The 22,331-nt window shown below is 33.0% G+C and overlaps 2 protein-coding genes across 2 annotated transcripts; one reads left to right on the plus strand and one right to left on the minus strand.

The window, feature by feature from the left end:
• The first annotated feature begins 8,293 nt into the window (after positions 1 to 8,293).
• On the plus strand, positions 8,294 to 15,560 carry LOC137927301 (PBAN-type neuropeptides-like). The gene is made up of 5 exons (XM_068771089.1): positions 8,294 to 8,388; positions 10,677 to 10,774; positions 12,472 to 12,574; positions 13,367 to 13,467; positions 15,481 to 15,560. Exons 1-5 carry the CDS (start codon positions 8,294 to 8,296, stop codon positions 15,537 to 15,539), a joined length of 456 nt encoding a protein of 151 aa, XP_068627190.1. The 3' UTR covers positions 15,540 to 15,560.
• Positions 15,561 to 18,599: 3,039 nt separating this feature from the next.
• Positions 18,600 to 19,058, minus strand: LOC137927258 (uncharacterized). Its single transcript, XM_068771037.1, has one exon. It carries the CDS (start codon positions 19,056 to 19,058, stop codon positions 18,600 to 18,602), a length of 459 nt encoding a protein of 152 aa, XP_068627138.1.
• Between the last annotated feature and the right edge of the window lie 3,273 nt (positions 19,059 to 22,331).

Below are 22,331 nucleotides of genomic sequence, written 5' to 3' on the forward strand. Positions count from 1 at the left end.
AAAAGTATTTAAGTTTGGAACAAAGCCTCCCAAGTGGGCGACAAAAGAATCGTCCTGTGTTCCTAAGCTTTTACATCGCAATTATTCAAAGTACAATTCATAGAAATAAAACGTAGTTATGTAAGCTGGATCGGGGAAAACTCCACAATCAAGGAGAAAATCTTACCGTAATTGTATCAAATTGGAATTAAAAGATTAATAAATAGATAGACTATTTACAAATAACAAGTAAAAGTAAGACACCAGTAAATAGTAACTGATGCTGTGATATAAAGTTAATTTTCAAAAAGAAATCCGCAAGAAATTTCCAAAATTGTAAGGAATTTTTGAATTTTTAAAGCAATAAAGAAGAACAATAGAAGTAGAAATTTTGAAGTATGAAAGGAGAAAATTAAGTTAAATTAAAAATTCTGTAAACCAAGTCCCTATAGGGGTCACCAAAAGAGAAAAAATCGACCGTTCTGGATATCTATAGAGAAGGCCTGTATTAAGCTGTAGGAGTCTTTACTCTGAAATTAATATTTTTTAAAAATTAATAATATTAATTCATTTTGTTTTGTGTAAATTCATTGCGATAAAGTTGTTATTTGTGTTTCTCATTTGCCTATTTTATATAATTTATCTCCTTTTCCTTCGTTAGTGTATAACAGTGTTTATTAAATAAACAAAATAATAAAAGAAGTCACAGTAATTGATAGCAACTCAAAGTTCATTTGCATGCAAGTGCTTATATTGAACACTTCATTGTACTGAATAATTTAAATGATGCACTGGAATCCAAGGGCTTAAATTGAGTCCAAGGTTAAATGGTTAAAACAGTCAGATGCATAACTTAGTAAATGTAGCAATTGAAAACATTGTGTTGTCGGATTACGCTTGTTAATGGACAAGTAAGTGAAAAAACGAGTTTTATTGCCCAGGATTATACTGCCAATATTGCGCAGTAGGTCCGGAGATGATGAGAAGTAACCAACAATAGATTGACAAGATGAAATGGCAGGAAGGTCACAAAGCCCTCAGAACTGATGACCGCTAAGGCCTTAAAGTTCTAGAGCGGATATCAAGGACATGCATGCGGACATTCGACTTTGTTTAGATCAGTGATTCCCAAAGTGGTCTATATCGACCCCTAGGTCTATGACAACCTGCAAGGGGTCTACGTCAGCGAAAAAAAAATTTGAAGGTCTATGAAATGAAAATGGGGTCCACGATAGTAGATCTCAACACATACACTAATATGATAATATCAAAACATTTACATTATTTATAAAAGTATTGAATGTCAACCAATGGCAGACGATGACGCAAGATAGAGAAAAGTGGAAGTCTCTCGCTTCGGAGGCCAAGACCCACTTTGGGTCACTGAGCTAGCGGAGTAGTAGTAGTAGTAGTATAAAAGTACCAATGAAGTAAAATAATTATTATATATGTTTATAAAATTGTGTAAGTTGTAAGATGTTGGTATTCGCTTTGTGGTCGCAATACATTTTGAACATACACTAAACTTCACTACAGTTAGAAGTTTACAGGAATTCAATATCAGGCATGTTTTTCCCAACACGGAAAAACATGGCAAGGGGTCTACGACACAAAAAAGTTTAGGGAACTCTGGTTTAGATCATCGGAAAACGTTGGGTATAGACTATTCCTACCAGTTATATTGAAAATCTATTTGATATGCCTATATGTCTTATAGCTGAATGGCTGATGGTTAAAATTTATTAATAAAATGACGACACAAGATTGGGCCCCTAAATCCGCGCATTCAATAAATCATAACGATAAAATATAACATTTTTTTATTTAGGTATACCAGCAGTACACTGCAGTACACGCCTGACAGTTTAGATAATAAGTTTTTATTTTGGGTTTTCAAGATTTTAATTACATCTTTACAATGACAATTTGTAATTTACAATTACGTCCTTAACGCAATGGCAGCGATCACATTACTGTGGGCGTCCGAAATCAAGAATCAAGTCCGAAATCGCAAGAATCACGTTGTTGCCAGCGATACGAACGTGAACACTAGATGTGGATAAAGTATCAAATTTATAATTTACATTCGTGTTCTTCTATTATAAGAGATCACAGCGAGTAAATCAAAATACAACTGCCAAAGAAAATATTAAAAATCTCTAATTGATATGTGAAATGAAAATGATTCTAACAACAACAGCAACCTTTGCCGCTGGGCTTCCATCGCTCGAGAGACGATAGTTACGAGTTTAAATCTAAATATGAAAGGAGTGTTTTATAGAAATAAATATATTTCATGTTTGTTCTATGTTCAAAAACAAGGTTCGCGGTGAATCTAAAAAAAAGTTGGGTAATTTATGAAGATTTAAAATCAGAACTCATATCAAAAGTATGGAATCTTTTATCATACAGGGCGATTGGTTACAGACCTAACAGCTTTTAACAAATAAATGTATGGCTAATTAGCTGTCAATTATTAAATGGTACACTCTATATAAAAAGCAATGGTTTAAGAAATAATAAATAATGTGTTGAAAAAAAGCCTTTTCATTATTCGAAAATTATATTATTGTTTACTATCTCTCCGTGTGGACATTGTACTGCCAGAATTTTTTTTCCTATTCCATTTCAGAAGAAAAAAAATTTAATATGACATATTTCACTTTAAGCAGATGACTGGAAACAGGTGTAAAAGATTTAAAACTTTTTCCTGATAAATAAGCTTATATTTTCATCATTTTAAAGTTTTTAAAACAATAACCTATATATAAAGGAACTACGACATAATGTATGAAAACTTTTTAGTCATTAGTAATTCTAAATGATTCCATTATCGAAAGAATATTAATGTTACTACATGAGTTAAGTTTTTCTATAATCATCGCTGTGTATTGACGTAATTGTACACATTAGAACACGTAATTACATCGACCAAAGACGAATTCGTGCGCAGATTGCTTTCGCGAAAGAAATTATGTGGTTGAACATACCATTGGTGATATTTACACTGTTCCAAAACAACATTAGGTGTCGAAGGTGAAGTAAACAAAACAAATGATTGTTGTTAAGTGAAGAATTTAATGTAATTAAAATATTATATTGACTATTGCTTCTATCTAAGATATAAAATTCTCGTGTCACGGTGTTCGAACTTGAACTCCTCTGAAACGGCTTGACTGATTTTTACCAAATTTAATATTCGTATTCAGTAGGTCTGAGAATCGGCTACTATCTATTTTCTATACCCCTAAGTGATAAATGTTGTTCACACTTAAAAAAAAATTATTTTTTTAACGAAATTTTTTGTTTTTATTTTTTTATGATACAGCATACAAGAATACATACAACCATAAATTTTCACTTCTCTACGATCAACCCTTATTTTTTATATGTAAATTAAAATATCAATTTTTTTTGCATAACAGCGTTTGCGGGATCAGCTAGTATACGTGTATAAATGTATTATGTGTAATAACACTGCTGATTTTACAATAAAAATGAAAACAAATTTTATTTACCTAAAACTTTCTAAGTAAACAGAAGACATAGTTAACGTCGCTAGAGGTCTCATGAGGAGGAGGACTGCGCAACACCACCCATCGAGGTGATTTTTTTCTTTGATGGAAGCCTATGCTTGCATCGGCTGAAAATAAGAAGAATAGGTTATATTTTAATTACGTCTTAAAATGAAGACACGAGGTGGAATGGTGACCTTATTAAAATCATCAGAAAAAATTGGATAAAGGCCGTTTTACACAAGTTACAAATGTAAAGGTTAGCCCCGTGTCCACTTGTGAACGTCTTATGATTAAAATGATAAATATGATGATGAATTATGAGTTTTGCGTGATCGAAATAAATATATATTTATTTTTCATTTTATTTGGTTCGTAATTCGAAATATTTAGCATTAAATACAAGCATGCGACATTTTTAAAACTCTGAGGTATTCAAAATTTTACTTACATTAAGTTTGGAAGAGTCAAAACTAAAGAATATATACAATTTTCATCTTAACTCGTTTCTTTATGAGTGAAATCTATGAAGTAAATGCTATTTTTTACAAATATATCATATCTTGTTTACATTTGACATATTCTACTGTTTTATATACAATACAAAATTAATAATTTTCATTAAAAAAAACCCTGATTAATATGGATTTGAAAAACAAAGTTGTTGTTATTAAAAGGTACTAATAATTTAGGTGTATTTTTAAATTTAGATAGTACTCGCCCACGTTCTCCGGAGTTCTTCACAAAACCAATTTAGGTGTTTAAACACGTAAGAAGACGAATGGACCGGTATTAATGGAGCAGATATTGACAGATCACTATGCTTTGCTAGCGTCATTAGATGTACAACATTAATCTCAATTTCTCACTAATTTCCGGAGGCGTGAGGAAGTCCGGGTGAAATGGAATACAAAGATATTTCATTTCCACGCAAATTTTGTCATCACATTCAATTATTTAAATACTTTGTGTGTTATTATTACGTATAAATAAATATAATTTTAATATAGTAACATTTGTAAAGTAGCCATCAAAATATAGTTACATATATATATTACATACATTGATATAGTTTACATAAATTTAAAATAGCATTGTATGAATGTAAACTTCTTTTCAAATTAGTCAATAGTTATATTATTTAAATTATAATAATATCATTATAAAATAATTCTCGAATTCTAGTTGTCCCCTGCTGATTTTACGTGTTGTAAAATATAAATATAAATATTAAATTTTGTTGTTTAGCTGCCTGATGACTTATCATAAATATATTGGTAATGGCTCTAGTTTGAAAAATACACTCTTTTTCAATGAACGCTTCCCTAGTCACCTTGCAGGTGGATTTCTTAAAATCAGTTCTTAGCAAACCTCTCAAAGAAAGAAATGTTTATTTCTGGAAGAGTATTAAAAGAAGAGTAAGAAGAGAAGAGAGTATTAAGTTTTTATGCTTTAATGTCTCTGCAATATCGAGATAACTCCACATATATGTGTAAATCTCTTATATAGGATGTCCGGTAGCAAATTTTCAAACAAAAATTCAAATTTTATTATAATTGTAATATAAAAAGCCATAAAGGGGCAACGTTAACATTGTTATTTATGCGGATATTTCAATCATGGTGTTACGTTGAATTAAAGAATAATACATATTATCAATTGAAGCGTATTTAAAAGTCAACGATTTGTTGCTGGACAGTTTTGTTCACAGTACAATATTCAATAGTCACGTGATGCTCCAAGTGAAGAACTGATCCTCCGTGGAAGCAGAGGTACAGAGCAAGATATCCGTCAACTAAAAACCCGCAGCCAGGGTCTGAACAAAAATCAAGGACTAATGAAAACAAGGAAATCGACGCGAATTGCTTGAACGATATTCCGCGTCAGACAATGCGCAACATAGCAGTTGCTTTATAGCTCCCTAAAACCATTGCGCAGAAAAAATGACTAACACTTAAACAATGATTACGAATTGCCTAAAATTGTTTGTGGGACAATGTTATATGTATATATGTAGACTGTAAAAGTTGATAAAACCAGGTGTAATTCGCAAAATCAACATAATTTAAAAGTAAAATTTATCAACAACACAACACTTTAGACTTACGTTATAATTAACTTTATTAAAGATTAAATAATGATTATTTTTCGATATATATTTAACCCCATCTTCCCCTTTTCTATAAAATCACTCCAGGATTTAGAAGTATAAAAGGGAAGGTTTCCTACAGGTTGTCTCAGTGAATTCCGCGACAGCAAAACAACAATACATTAGAAGATACGAAGGGAAAACATCTTAGCAATATACTATAAAAATGTTTTCTTTTTTAAAAGATTCACTTATTTGTTTTGTTATACTCAATGTTTACAGTCTATTAACGTGTGAAGAAATTAAGGTAAGTAGTATATTATTTATTAACAAAGAATTGCTCATGTGACTGGCTATATTGGCGCTGGACGCCGTTAGCCGTTCTGGCTTTTACTGCTTCCTCGGACTCATGACTCGCGGATCCGAAATTACCACTAGCTAATAATTTTAAAAAAATCTTCGTCAGATGCGTCGCCTGATGTATTGTATTGACTAATTTTTATCTACTCGGTTTTTGGAGAAAGGTGTGATCCTTTTCTCCGAATGGATTTCTCCGTGGCAATAGCCAAGGCACATCAAGTCAAATCAAGATGGCGGTCTTCGGAAGAACCCTATGCCTTGTAGATACCGTCTACTGGCTGACATAATGATAATGATATTTTTGACTTAGATTATTTTTTTTTTTATTTCTTTTTGATTTATTAGGTTATTATTTATGTTCCGATATAAGATTTTTATCATTATAAAACATTTCATTCCTAATAGCTGTCACCCACTCGTTCCTTAGTGCCTTGGGTGTAATTTTATTAAATACATTAACAATAATATATACAACAAGATATTTACACATAGGTTTATCCATAACATTTTTTTATATAACAATTATAGTTTGATAATAAGCTTTGTTTCATAAACACCTCCGTTACCAATCCAGCGGTAGGAATATTACAAAATTCGTTCTTAGCTGCTTTCTAGTTAGTAAAAGGAATATTTATTTCAAATTTCGAATCTCTATCCCATATGGATCCATAGATATCGTGATGAGTCAAAATATTGGTGGAAATCGTTTACATATGTAAAGAGTTAGATATATATAGATAGTTAATAAATGAATAATATAAGTTGGTGATAGAATGAAAACATACAAACATTACACAAGCGATGAAGACCTACCATAAACAAGTGTTAATAAATATGGTATTGAGATAGACAACTAAAACAACGAACTTTTTAGTAAAATTGATATAATTTCTTAACAATTATATTGGAAGCAAGTTCAATAGCTGTCATTATATATGTATAATTCTTCTTGATGATCTATCTTCTTAATCGATGATCGCGCTCTTCTTGGCCTTGGTCTAGGATCGACCAGTTGCCTCCTCAGGTCTCTGTGAGTACTTCCGTCAGTGTAAGGCCCCTCACCAACCACACAGTCCTCCCATCGGAATGGAGATCACACTCTTAGCTTCCTGTTCTTCTACTTTTCTGAAACAACAAACTTATCCAGACTCTTGTTGCCTCCAAGATATGTGGCCGAAGTAGTCCATAATCCACTTGTAGCTCTCCTAAGAATAGTTCTGTTGGTCCTTCTGGCAGTTTTCCACGGCATGTGTAGCTTCCTTCGCCTGCACCACATTTCAAAAGAGTCCATCTTCCTTCGGTCTGGCATTCGGATTGTCTAGAATTGAGATGCTTTGAAATATAAAGAAGGTTGTGAATAGCAGAGTTTTTCCAAGTCTTATTATTTTATCACGTATGTATGTTATAGATTATAAAAAATACTATATATTTTGTGGGAGATAAATAGCGTATATTATTTACTACATCTTAGATCTTAGGAAGTTCCTTTTTATTATATCATATAGATATATTTGATACACGCTGCACTACTACTCTCTCTTACTCCTTTAAGATAATTTCAAGGTTTTATACTGACATTCTAAAGGCACTGCTAAAATTTTACATGGAATTTCATAATAATGCCTCCGAGTTTAAAAAGTACTTGATCGATATTTCAATTTCTAATATCATGATATCGGCCGTAGAATGCCCTTTGTTGGACATAGGCGTCCCCCATAGATTTTACGGTAAAAAGCAACCGCACCAAACATCTGAAGAAGGATCTTGATTCAGGCCAGGAGGCTAGGTCGGTGTGTTCATCTTGTTAGAGGATGTGTGTGCCTGCCAATCCGTAGTACCTTCTCCGGAACTTAAAAGCCCAGCGAGTTAAATTATTTCAACTTTATTATATATATATATATATATATATATATATATATATATATATATATATATATAATAAAGTAATATATATATAATATATATAATAAAATAATATATATATATATATATATATATATATATATAAATAATATCTAAAATAAATGTGATTATTTAATCAGAACGAATCAGAAATAAGTAGATCCACAGAAGGACTAAGTTACATCTAAGTATCACTAAGAATTACTTGTCTGAAGTAGCAGTGGGTGGAACATCGCTTATGCAACCTTCGGCCGTTGTAGACGCGGCTTAGATATGCCCCCCTCCCCCACTACCCCCCACTAGGTGGACCGATGAAAAAAAAATAATTATTATTTCGTTTTTATTAGTGTTTACTCGAAATGCCTGAATAACTCAGTGGTATATATTAATAAATTTCTTCCCAAATATAGATAACATTTTTAAATCTTTTCTCTTATTCCAGGACGAAATGTTAGACAGGGGCGCGCATAGCGACAGAAGCGGTCTGTGGTTTGGACCGCGACTGGGCAAACGTTCGCTTACTTTATCTACAGAAGACAATGGGTAACTAGCATACAGGCACTTTTGATTACGCCTTTTTATTTAATGGAATCAGGCGTTACTTGCGGAAGTCCATTCTAAGTAAGAAAAGGACCAATATTTAGCCACCTCCGCACCGATTAGTGCCACCAATTAGTGACTCTGTGTTTGGCACTAATCGGTGTAACATAACTCCTGAAGATGCCCCGTGGAGGGGTGAAACACGTGTTGAGTAATTTGGTGGTGGCGGTTGTGTGATTCGCATTGTTTGCCGCATACGCATTTATCAGCGGGCTGGCGGGCGGTGCATTTCATTGCACGACTACCACTGCATGTGCGGAAGTGACTAAATATTGGTCCTTTTCTTACTTACGCCTTTTTACATTCTTTTAATTTTAGAACTACATCTTATAACGTTGCAAGTTAACGTCCCATAAATCTTAGATAAAATTTTAACCAAAAAAAAAATAAACACGAAAAACATCTCATAAATCGCAACACAGCAAAAAATTATTCAATCCTTGGCGGGGAACCGGGGCCCCGGCACGTGAGATGACACGTAGCTGGTGAACGCAACCGACACAAAGCATGTGCGTCGGTGCGTGAGACGACACCTAGCTAGTGAACGCAACCGAGGCTAGGATCCTTCTCCCGGGCAATGATGTAAACTGCTGTGGCTGGTGCGCGGGCGCATTGGAATAGTAAAACAAGGATCCACTGAACCAATAGCACGCTTCCACGACCCCACGCCACTTGAAATGTACCGTTCCCCGCCAAGTGTTGAACAATTTTTTGTTGTATTACGATTTATGAGATGTTTCTCGTGTTTATATTTTTTTTGGTTAAAATTTTATCTAAGATTTATGGGACCTTAACTTGCAACGTTACAATCTACCTACAAAATAATCCATTAAGGGATATTCAATCTACCCGTCATCCTGAGGTAAAGGTACGTACTCGATTCCCCCGACAATAACACAAGTCAAAGCATACAGGATGATTAGTTATAGTTGTAAAAGCAATAAAAGGGTGAATGGATGTCTCATTTGTGCTCTTAAAGTTTTTACTGACAAATTAATATAAAAATAAATTTAAAATATGTACATGAAAAATATTTTTTTTATTGTTTAATTTAATATTTTCATGCTTATTATCCTATTCCGTAAGTAAATATATGTAAAAATACAAAATCATAAAAAATTAATCCAACCATTCTTGGGTTAAATGAAAGGTGTAACTAACATGACTGAATTTTACATTGTAACTCATTTGCAAACAAAAAGCTTTAAAGCTTGTACTTTTATTTCAAATCATCCTGTATAAATTGATCATTTTGAAATGTGTTACATAAGTAATTTTTTTTCTTTTGAAATTCGACTTGTTGATAACTTTATCGCTTTCTTTACTTTATTTATTATTTCTCAAATTATTGATTTTAGGTCAAGGTGTACCTTATATTAATTTCAACAAATAAGCTGACATACACATTTAGCTTTTACACACCCTTCACAGCCGAAAAGATCACCTTACAAAGACCAGCTTACAGAAGTAACCGTCACGTATCGGGCTGGATTTTTCTAATCATAGATAGAAGCGTTGCTGGAGTTTCTTCTTTCTCTTTTTCTTCTAACGCTTTCTGAAGTAATATTACCACCACGTAATGTTAGCTAGGCAATAACAATTGTTAAATCGAGGCCTGGGCCTTTCTGCTATCCTTAAATAAGAACACTAACCAGTCCAAGCAAAGGTCGTTGGGTCCAAATGACCTCAGTGCTCATCGGCCTATTCCATAATAACTCTATTTAACAGACCTTTAATCAGAAAGGCATATTCCTATCAAAATTTCAAGACACTAAGCCTTATCGTTCTAGAGATATCACGATATAAATATATAGATTTATAGATATAATACTGTGATGTTTATAAAGTGTAAATTCTTATATTATTTAATTTTTCAGAATAATTTCATCCCCTTCAAGGCAATCTCCGTTAAATAAAACGCCCACATTTTAAAGGCTTAATAAAGTATTTAATACAATTAAATACTTTAATCAACGCTAATAATGTTTCCAATGTTGTAATAAAAGATTCCTTGATCAAGTCACTCTTATCCAGTGTTTACCAACCTTTTTTGTGCATGCCTCACCTATACCTTTCTAAAATGTTTATGTACCCCTGACATATTTAATTTTTAAATTAAAGCGAAAGGCTTAAACTCGTGTCGGATACATTTTCTGCCCCCCCTGTGGGTTGTGAGACCACGTTGGGAATCACTGCTCTAATCTATAAAATTACTAATTCATTTTTTCCAGACAAAAACTCCTTCGACTTCTGGAAGCTGCCGACAACCTGAAATATTATTACGACCAGCTTCCATATTATGAGCCGCGGGTCGATGAACCACAGAAAGGTGACAATTTTTTTCGAACAATGTTTTCATATGACTAAATTAATGATTTAGTTTCAATTTATTGTAATAGAAAAGTATTTTTTAAGGGATCGATAATAAACCCATACATTCGTATATTTTAATTAGATCCATTTATAGCAGGGTTGAGCAACCTTTTTTTTATCAACAGGCCTATTTAATTTTTTTTGCGGATCGCACATTATGTATAAAACTATTAATAATTCAAAAAAACTTTATTTTTTTATAAATATTAGAATAACAATAAATATATTTTAAATTTCAAAGTACGAAAGGAAAAACGAATTTACTTGAAAATTTTAATACGAAATTTGGCAACGTTTTTTTCCATAAAAGTTTAAATATAATACGTACGTACTTTCTGATCTTGCATGTCTCAATCATGATAGAAGGTTATTATTAATTATTTATTTCAGTAAACCGTATGCCTCGATTTTATTATAATTAATTTTATAACAATATATTGTTGAGAGAATTCGATAAAATAAATTAAATTCTAAGAATGCCTGCCGAGCCGCATAAATATGTTTAACGGGTCGCGTGTTGCTCACCTCTGACTTTAGTAATCATTTGTGTACCTCAAGAGAAGAATTCCAGAAGAGCCCACTACAATCAGACTGAGGTCCCTTATTTTTTTTAATATATAATGGAATAGGCGTTTGTCTTCTATCTCACCTGATGGAAAGTGTAGATGAAGACGAAAGTGATACACGCCCATACCTAAGAATCCTGTTCATTACACTCTTAAAGGCTCCAGAGTTCAACCTATCAGAAAAAAAAGACCCAGGCAAGTAGTATTCCTTCAACTTGAACTTACGAGGGTTCCAAAGGCATGATGATCTGAAAAGAGCAAACAACAACTTCGGAAGAATAATTTTTTGTGATCGCATTTAGAGCTCTTTTCAAAATCATACTTCACATTAAAATAGAACTTTATTATTATTTTTTTTATTTAATGAGCTGCTTAAATTTATTATATTTTAATTCGGAGCCTTTGCATATAGAATGCAGTGTATAATATGACAAACTGTCTTAGGAAAATATCAGTGGAAATCAAATTGTGACAGTATATACAAATTGATATGTACTCATGATATAGATAAATATATACTAGAAATAAAGATCAGAAGTAATTTTCATTACATTTGTATATATTTTCTGGAATAATCAACAACAAACACTCCCGTGTTATATCTCTAAATTATCTATACATACAAATAAATGAAATTGTAGTGTCTGTTTGTAATTTTGAAATAACCGCTTTTTACTACATACATACGATACATATACCAAAATCATAATTTTTTACATGTTTATCCGTCTGTTTGTTCCGGCTTATATCTGAAATGGCTACACCGATTGTGACGTGACATACTGGCAGGTAGATGATATAATAAGGAGTAAATTTAAACTACTTTCAATTAAAAAAAATTCTAAAACAAAAAAAATTAGTGAACTAAATATTTTTTTATTAAATTCCACGCAGACGTAGTCGCGAGCGCAGCCAGTTATGTAATAAATTTAAAAAGTTTATTAAACTAAAACTTGTATATAAATGTAACAATAATGTGTTTATATGTTACCCGGTATGTTTTAGTTTTTCTTCTACGATAACAAATTATTACAAACATTTCTTTTCGAATTTATCATTGGTGCGAACTTCTCTATTCATTTTACAGTGATCAAGAAGGTAATCTTCACTCCGAAGCTGGGCCGGAGCCTGGAGGGAGAAGACAAGAGAAGCTACGAGAACGTAGAGTTCACTCCGCGACTTGGAAGAAGGTTAGTCTCGGACGCCGCGACCACGCCCGATCAGGAAATGTAAGGGAGCTTCCTATCTGTTTATCTCTTTCTCTTGTTGTATTATTAATACTTTATAAAACTATTACACAGTAAAGAGAATTGAAAGTGTAATTGAATTAAATTTCCTTACTTTTTTGTTAATAGTGAAAAGCAGTGGTACCCCAGCGGTAGAAGATTGAGACTTGCGATTGTAGGTCGCGGTTTCGATTCCTGGCACACGATCTTAAATAATTCATACTGTATGCATAAATTATATAAGTTTTCAATACTTGCAACAATTGTCCAGTTAACAAATCCTTTATGGGTCTGAGTATACGCATATATATAAAGTAACACAAGATATCTCAGACTTTCCATTTCTTAGTTAAATCTAAAGTTAAAAGTATAATATTAAATAAATCTTATATAGCATTCAAGATCTTGATCGATATATGTCAAACTTGGTTTGTTGTCTCATTTACATAGTTGATATTATAATGTACGCATGGAAGAGTGTTAAATTTCATTTAAAACAGCATTGAGTTTCTGAACGGTTCTCAACAGTTCAGCGTTCCGAACCTGTGGTAGCTTATTACTTATAATATTAAATGAATCGATGATTAAAAAATGCATGTAAATGCCTACTTGAATGAAGAAATTTGAAAGGTCGTCGGAAGACTCTGGTCGCGTTTAACAGGTCCTATTGGAAATCTATGGCGGAGGCCTATGCCCAGCTCTGGACGTCTAACAGCTGGAATTATAATGATGAAGTATTTCAATTTGTCCCCACAGTTCCAGCCATGACCGCGTGGACTTCAGGTCGGAGTACTTCTCACCAAGATTGGGCCGCACCGTTCAGTTTTCTCCACGGCTGGGCAGGGAGCTAGCATACGGTATGACAATATTGTAATATTATGTGACATCTTTGTGGATCAATTTCATTATATAAATAATAATTCGATTTCAAAAAATATGAAATAGATAATAATACAATACACGTATTAAAGTGTGTAAGAATTATTTACACATGATTTCTACATAAAAATATAAAGTATTCCAAAAAATTGATTTGATTGTTTAAAAATAAACATGCACGTAGTATTAATATAATTTACAGGATGTTTGGTTATAAGTATTAAAACTTAATGAGTGGATGTATAGGTGGTTATTTGACCGCAAAAATCTTTAAAACTTTTTCACTGTTTCTAATCAACCTGTATAAAATGATCACTCCAAAATATTTTACGCTAGTTTATTTTTTGACAGGCAAACAATGATAAATTTTAAAATGCTTTAACCGACTCTGTGTTTGGCACTAATCGGTGTAACATAACTCCTGAAGATGCCCCGTGGAGGGGTGAAACACATGTTGAGTGATTTGACGGTGGCAGTTGTGTAAATCGCATTGTTTGCCGCATACTGGCGGGCGGTGCACTTTGTTGCACGACTACCACTGCATGTGCGGAAGTGGCTAAACACTGGTTCTTTTCTTAATTTTACTGTATTATAATTACGTTATTTATTATTTCTAAAACCATTTATTTTTGGATAGTGTGTACCATACATTAATTGACAGCAAATGAGCCATTATCATACATTCACCACTTTAAAATTATAAACAATTATCCCGTATACGTCGTATGCGTATCTCTGACTTACTGAAACACTATGATTACTCAAAATTACATATGTAATAATATTGCTACATAAAAAGCCGCCATATGTGAAAGTTCCCGCGGACGTCGTCACAACGCTCAACCGTTTGCTCGTCTCGCCCACTCGTCTCGCTCACTCGCACGGCGTGCACTATACGCGCTCTTGCTTGCGCCTTGGCAGGTAGCCAAGGCGCAGCACGTGCGCCCGCGGCCGTTGCAGTTCTCGGGGAGTCGGATTTGAACTAGAGAACGATGCGCAACCGCTCGTAGGCGCATTATTCATTTTCCGGGCACAAATTATGTTAATTATTCAATAAACGTTTTTCCACATCACACATATTTTATCAATATAAATTAATAAAGATGGCAGTGGGCCTTATAAGAAGGCTCAGGATCACCCAGAGAGCAATAGAAAGAACTATGCTAGGAGTTTCGTTACGAGATCAAATAAGAATTGAGGACATCCTCAAATGAACCTAGATCACCGACGTAGCTCGAATAATTGCGTGTCTGAAATGACAATGTGCGGTGGGCATCGCTCGTGCAACTGATAGCCGTTTTTTTTTTATGACCCCCGCTATTGTGTGCATCTCGTACCCCTATTTATGGTGGGACAGGGACTTTATTTGCAATTTATTTTTTCACATAGTTTTTTATTTTCTTTCTCTTCTTTCGTACTTTATGGTCTCTTTCGGTCTATTATCTATCTTTCATGCTACAGTTCTTCTATCTTTTTTTTGCTCTGTTCAATCTTTCATTCTTTCCTCTTTTGTTATTACATTTTTAATTTTTTTCTTGTACATTATTATTACTTATCCTATAATTATTCTGTATCACAGTTTTATGTATCATTTTTTTATCTATTTTCTATTTATTTATTGTGTTTGCGTTTTGTTCCTTTCAACGGCACATTTTGCAATTGTTTTGCAGAGGGCTATGAATGAGTTTTTATCTATTCCGCTTATCAGGGAGGCTATTGACTCCTCCCTGATTTTTACTTATAGCTTCTTTACTGATAGCCGTTGAAGCTGAAAGGTGATGAAGCGTAGATCCTCCAATAGTTGGACCGACAACATACTTAAGGTCGCGGGTACGCTGAATGCGGGCAGTGAAAGGCCTCCGAAAGGTATATACCTAGCAATAGGCTTCTATTGACTGAAAAACAGACATATGACAGAGAAAGTGAAGAACAAATTGAATATTCAACACTGAAACTATAACGCGATGTTTTAATTGTAAAATTTATTCCAGATCTTTACCCGGAGAATGTGCGAGTAGCGAGGAGTATAAACGATACCAAATCGCCTTAATTCTAGAAGATTCCACGACGATTTGCCTAACAGAAGAAGCTGGAATTCAACGCCGGATGTTATGGACACAGTAGAACTTAAGATTTTAACTTAATAAACGAATGATCTCAAGAATATACTGTTTTTCATTCACTTATTTATTTCGTCTGTTTAAGTTTTATTGCGAGAATATTGAATCGCGTAGTATAATATAACTTACCTTTATATTATCAACCCAGGACAGGGCCCACTTGTTAGGGAAAATAGTATTAATAAATTCCTATATTTTGTTAACGACATTACTTAAAATTTACTGATTTTATTAATCGTTTTCATAAGTTTTTATAAGAAAGGAACTAGAATATTGTACATTTGACAGTTCGCTGTGAACTTCGCGCGTTTGACAGTTTTGCTATATCTTCGCGCTTTTGAAATGTATTTTATTTTATTTATTAATGTATATATATATACACAAAGCAATCAAAAAAATAAAAATCTAATTGTAATTTGTGGTAGCTCAGTGGTAGAGGAATGTGACTTACAATCAATCGCAGGTCGCGTGTTCGTGGCTGATGTGAAGAATTGCAATTTTATTGACGGACACATTAGCGTTAGATTAACAAAAAAATAGAATTCTTTAAAATAAAAATCAGATCAATCATTAAGCTATATATCTACTACTGTTTATTTAATTATTTATCATTTATTTACTTATTATTATCAGAATGCTTTAAACCATCAATATGATCCAAAACATTTTTTTTGAGCGTAGATAGAGATCATAGCTAATGTCTAAACTATTTTTATATTGTTGTTTATCAGCTTAATTGTTTAGTATTTATATATCATAGTAATCCTTTTTTTTATTTCACAATTAATCAAATAAATATAAAAATAATCAATAAATAAAGTGATTGGTTTTTACAAATAATTTATCTTTTCAATTTAAATGCGACAGGCAACTTCTGGCAGTACAAAAGTATATCAACAAGTTATACATCAAAATAGATAACAGATTGAGCAATGGTAAATGGTGAAAGAACAAGACATGCGATCGTAGGTTCAGTTCCCGGGATATAATTTTATCTAATTCACACTTTGTGCAAAATTATATAGGATTACCACTGCAGCGTTCTCTACGTTCCATAATACCACACTGCGATACCTCCTGGCAATGGTGGTAATTATGGTATATTCCCCCACTAGATATTATTGAGGAGCAGCAAAGTAAACATTTGTTATTATTAATGAAACTTAGTTAAAAGTAATATATAAACAAATGAATATATTTTCTACATTCATTTAACAGAATAGATATATCACTGGTAGCTTTATATCTATCTCCCACACAACCTTTTAGTTACGGACCCGGAACGACACCCAAAGTCGACACCCTTAAAAGCCTTGTTAGACTTTAGTATGTTTTAGTAAGCACTTTAGTAAAGGAAATTGAATTTAAATGTAAATAAAAAATTTCAATAAGTAGAATAAAAGATAAAAACTGTGATAAACATATGTAAATAATAGAATATAAAGCTGCATTAAACTGAGATTTAAAGAAAATTGTAAATAATGGTACCTAGAATGTAGTGGTTGAGGATGGATGTGTGGCGAATAGAACGGAAGAGAAAGACTGAGAAAATAGTGAAATGAAAGAAGTAGAAAGATAATAAAAATAGAGCATAGAAAAATCAATAAAGAAAATCAACGACCCTGTACTTCCAAAAGATATATATATATATATGTATATATATATATATATATATATATATATATATATATATATATATGTATATAAACCGGAAACGTGCTGAGTATAACAAAAACTATAAAGGACGTGACGCGAAGAAGTAAGTAAACACAATTTAAATTGAATCAACTCTATAATAAAGTAAAGAAACAAAGATGAACCAGGTAAACAAAATAAACTACCTGTAGTTATTCTTTGAGACAAGGCGACGTGAGTGAGGCGAGGTATGAAAGGCATAAAAAGAATGAAATGAAATGCAAGAAATTGTGAGGAATAAAATAGGAAAGAATGGTTGACATTAAGATAGAAGGAAGAGTATGGAAGTAAGAAAATTTAGTTCTTTAATTTTAGTTCAAAACTTTCGTCTTCTAAAAGATATTTTGTGTGCACAATAGAGATGGACAAAATGTATCCCTGACAAGAAAAGAGTGATTTATATGTTTTTGATCTTGGGATAAATATCATTCTTTTATATATTTAACTCATTTAGCTCAGTGCGGCTCGAATAATAAGGCAGCTAACTCTAAAAATATATCCTTTATATCTTCACCTCTTTTATCTCAGACTTAGAACTCGGTAAGGCGGAATAAAAAGTGTGAAATATTCCTATTAAGCATTTCATATCTTTGTCATAAAGCACAAAAAAGCTGAATGCGCGAGAGTGATGTTGTTCTGAAAATCCGTAGTTTGCATTTTTAATACAAATATGCAATAGCTATCCGTTTCTCTATTTTACGTGTAAATTGCTATATAAGCCCATCTCTTTCTCGAACCGTAAATTATCACAAAAATTGAGTCTTAAATATAAAGATATAGAGATACAATTGCAACAATGCGTACTGGAGTGTGATTATATCTTTTGCAAAGATATATATCTTTCTTGTATTTAGTTTGTAAGCTACCCATTTCTAAAGCACAGTAACTCTAGTTTATGCAATAAAAAGAAATATACGATTTTAACATTTCACGTTTAAATTTATTGCAGAAAAGCTATAAAATTTCGTCAACTAAAACATATATAAATATTGTAATGTAAGTTATAAACATATAAACTGAAATCATGTTTCACTTACAATCGAGTAAGTATACAGGTGTTTTAAATTTAACACGACACGTAAACGTAAAGAAAAATATGAACACTGTCAACCCACGGCGTATATAGCGGCGTAATATGATTTTACTGTCATATTCAAGAACACTATGTAAGTTCAGCTATGTCCTTTAATCTATTTCAGGAGTGTTATTATGATTTGAGATCAAATCAGAAAAGTAGAGAACTAAGGAGAGCAAACACAAAAAAATCACCGACGACCTGAAGGGAAAGTGGGATCCTAAAGTAGGTGTACTAGGACATGTATTCGTAATTCTATTGTGAAGAATTTTGGGTGTCTTTCTAAGACCTTGAAAGGACCGGCATATGGGGGTTCGAGAGCACCACGTACATGATCTTGACGGAGAAAGTCGTGAGAATTTGTATTAAGATCACGTGGTATGTAAAATGGCACTTTGGTGTGCCAAGACGAGGGTTTCGGGGACAAGTTCGCCATGTGTGCTCGAAGACTTGTTGCGTACTGGGTAACGTCAGCTGTAGTGTAGTCGTCCACCGGAGCGAGAAACTGGCCAGGCAGTTGAAGTGGCTCGCCGTAGACGAGCTCTGCTGTGCTAGCTTGCAGATCTTCTTTCCAGGAACTCCGGATCCCCATGAGTACGAATGGAAGGGATTCAGTCCACCTCGATGTGTCGTGGCACATTATGGCTGCCTTCAGCTGGCGGTGCAGGCGCTCCACCATGCCGTTAGCATGTATTCGTCCAAGAAAGTGATGCACTTTCTTAGTAGGCGTCCTTTTTTTGGGGAGATTTTCCCGATACCCTGTATCTAACTCACACCCAGGCTGTTAAACAAGTTATCATTAGCCAAGGCCACGGCACAGAGACAGGGTCAAGGAAGTTCACCATAAACGAGGCTCAGGGGCTAAAGGGCGAGGTGATCATCATTGTCCGTTGAACAACAGACACCCTCGGACTGTATAACACTGTCCATCTCGCGGCGACAGAAATATCACATCACACACGTGCTTGTATTACACGGACGAGACTCAAGATGCGATCGCAAGACTTCGATGTAGCGAATACGGCAACCGCCGCACAGACACTGGCGTACAACCTAATGACTATATGAAATAGGGATGAAGAAGTGGTCGCACGAAACATAATCTTAAAATCCGGATATTGTTACGGCGTCGTTAAAATAGATTAAGACGTTCTTTTTTACTTAAAAACTGTAACATGTAAAAACTTGTGCAAAAAAAATATAAAACGTAAATGTAATGTACAAAGGCACGCTCGCTAATGTCAGTGAAACATGGATCCTAATAATAAAAATGGGGCAGTAGGTGGGGCAGACCTACATGCAACTGATTGTCGTCCTGAGGATCCCGAGTGGTAACCACGAGTTGGTAGGCAACGTGGACCCCATCAGGTCTCAAATAGGTCCCTGTAGCCTAGGTTTTAAATTGAAGAAATATATATACACTAATGAAAATGATGGTGGTTTCTAAGCATTATTGTGATACAGTACAAAACCTGGGTGAAAAATGCTACTCATTTTAAACAATATAAAATTTGAGATGTTAAAACAATGGTTAAAGCCGCATAAAAATAACCAAGGTGCGCATAAGGTGCCATTATAAGGTACAACGGTAATGTGATAAAAGTCTAAGGCTGAATCATCTGAAATTCAATTAATTATTATAAATACTAACTATAAATATTTTTCAGGTAGCTTTATTCTTATAACAAAGGTCGTCCACAGTTACATTCTTTTCGCTGCAAATATAGATGATTTGAAAGACATGGCAAAAATGATCATACCATCTAATGTTTTTAAGATACTAAACGAAATATATGAAGCTGATGCTAAAGACCATGAAAAGATCGGAATAATGAATGAGCCAATTAAACCTAATAAAGAGGAAACCGAACTTTCTAAAGAAGCAGTACAAAGAACGGTCGATGTAACGAAATTAAGAGACGCAAATAAGTATACAATACATCAGTTAGCGGAAAGCATAAAAGACAGTATTGTTAAAAATCTTATTTATAAATATTTAAAACTAAAATCTGCGAAGGAACGCCTTGAAAATCGCTATAAACATACTAATGATTTAACGAAAATACCACAAGTCCAAACTAAAACTAATGAAATTGAAGGTGACGTTTATATAGAAAGCACACGGAAGATGAGCGACATAACGCCCAGAAAACTATCAAAGCAATTCGCTAATGATAGAAATATTTTACAACAAAAACCAGTACAAGAAAAACAATCTAATTTCAAAAAGTTAAATGTAAAACCAGTAGATTCTAGGTACGTCAAAGAGTATAAGCTACTCAAAAAAAATATGGAGAAAATTTTGCCATTTGAACATACGAAACCATCTGAAAAAAAAGCAAATAACAGTAACGATAATATAAAATTTACTTATAAACTTGACGATACAAATGCTGCAAACTACGTTAAAAATGTAGATTCTGTAACTGAAACAACTTTCAAGCGATTAATAAATAAAAATAATTCAGATTTAGACGAATTTCTCAATAAAGGAAAGTTTAATTCCAATATATCTTATAGTTCACCAGTAGAGCAGGCAGTTACACAGACTGACGGCCTCAGCTTCGAACATATACATAATAATAACATTAATAAATACAATAAACAAAATATAGAACTAAATAATAAAACTAGATATAAAATGAAATATAACCATGTTAATGAAACTACAAAACATGACGCTAAACACAGTGAATCCAGAGATATGAACGCAGTTACTAGCTATCTATGGGTTGATGATAATGAAGATACAATGATACTAGCTGATGAACAAGATAAACGAGAGAGTGACATAATGAAACATACAGCAAAACCAACAAGAGAAAAATTTAAAATGACTACTCCAAACTATTACGGAAGCTTGCCAACCGTTGCTGAGAAGTACGATTTCAACGAACCACTTCCAGAAAAAGATAGACAACGTAAGAATTATAAATGGAGAAGAATACATGACCCATTAAAGTGAAATAAATTCTTGTGACAGTAAAATTAGAGTTCATAAAAATGGAAGAAAAAATTAGAACTGTAAAAGAAGTGTTTTAGAAGTAAATGAATAACGAATTGTCTTCTCTACTTCTTTTTTTTAGTTTAATTATTGAATATTACCTAACAGATGCTATGCCCAATGCGGTTATATTTACTATTATCATAATTAAAATTTCAAATCAAAATTAACTATGTCTATGTATGGGCAGTTCATGTTGTTGAAAGTTTCCACCTTGTTGAAGTATTTCTATTGAGAAGTTACTTCTAGTTACTCTTGAGTATTCTTCTTTTCCTCCTTTTTCTTTTATCCTACTGCCGCTACGACTCTTTTGTGGCCTCTTCTACAATCTTCCATTAGTGTTGTAGATTCTTGAATATTCGACGCTTGTTCATACGCTTCTCCATCTTTTAAAAATATTCCTCTAAACATCTCTTTTTAGAAATCTCAATCTCTTTCGCTATGGCGTTTATTTCAGTTTTCATACTACCATCACCATCATGTAAGTGACCTCTTATCTTAAATTAAAAAAAATATATAACATAATAAAAGGATAATAATAAATGAATTAATGGTTAATTTAAAAACAATAATTACCTACTGTTTTAGAGAACAATTCACTCCTCAAGCAATCGTCTACTTCAATGTCCCTCCCATAGTACTGATATAATCACTCCTACTTTGTAATACAATCTATTCTTGTCTAGAACGCGTTCCCCCTCGATATTAGGATGATCAGGAATCTAAAGTTCGAATGCTGTTGCTTGACAAGCTGACGGATTCATCACAATAATTGAATTTTATATATATATATTTTGAATTTTATATATATATATATATATATAAATAAGGTATATGTATATATATGTATAAATCAGGTGTTTGTTTGTGTATGTTTTTTCCCATCTCATTTTGAATTTTCTTTTCGATCTCTTTTATAATATTTACTTATTTCTTACACTTTTTATA

This window comes from Battus philenor, unplaced genomic scaffold (genome assembly GCF_028537555.1).
Source record: "Battus philenor isolate CCGP_79_NKW_IND1 unplaced genomic scaffold, ilBatPhil1.0.hap1 SCAF_30, whole genome shotgun sequence".
NCBI lineage: Eukaryota > Metazoa > Arthropoda > Insecta > Lepidoptera > Papilionidae > Battus > Battus philenor.

Excerpts from the sequence above, each read along its gene's own strand:
- LOC137927258 (XM_068771037.1), bottom strand. The coding sequence starts at position 19,058 with ATGGTGGAGCGCCTGCACCGCCAGCTGAAGGCAGCCATAATGTGCCAC.
- LOC137927301 (XM_068771089.1), top strand. The coding sequence starts at position 8,294 with ATGTTAGACAGGGGCGCGCATAGCGACAGAAGCGGTCTGTGGTTTGGA. Across the intron at positions 10,775-12,471 it reads GGTCGATGAACCACAGAAAG|TGATCAAGAAGGTAATCTTC; the intron begins GTGACAATTTTT and ends TTCATTTTACAG. Across the intron at positions 12,575-13,366 it reads ACTCCGCGACTTGGAAGAAG|TTCCAGCCATGACCGCGTGG; the intron begins GTTAGTCTCGGA and ends TTGTCCCCACAG.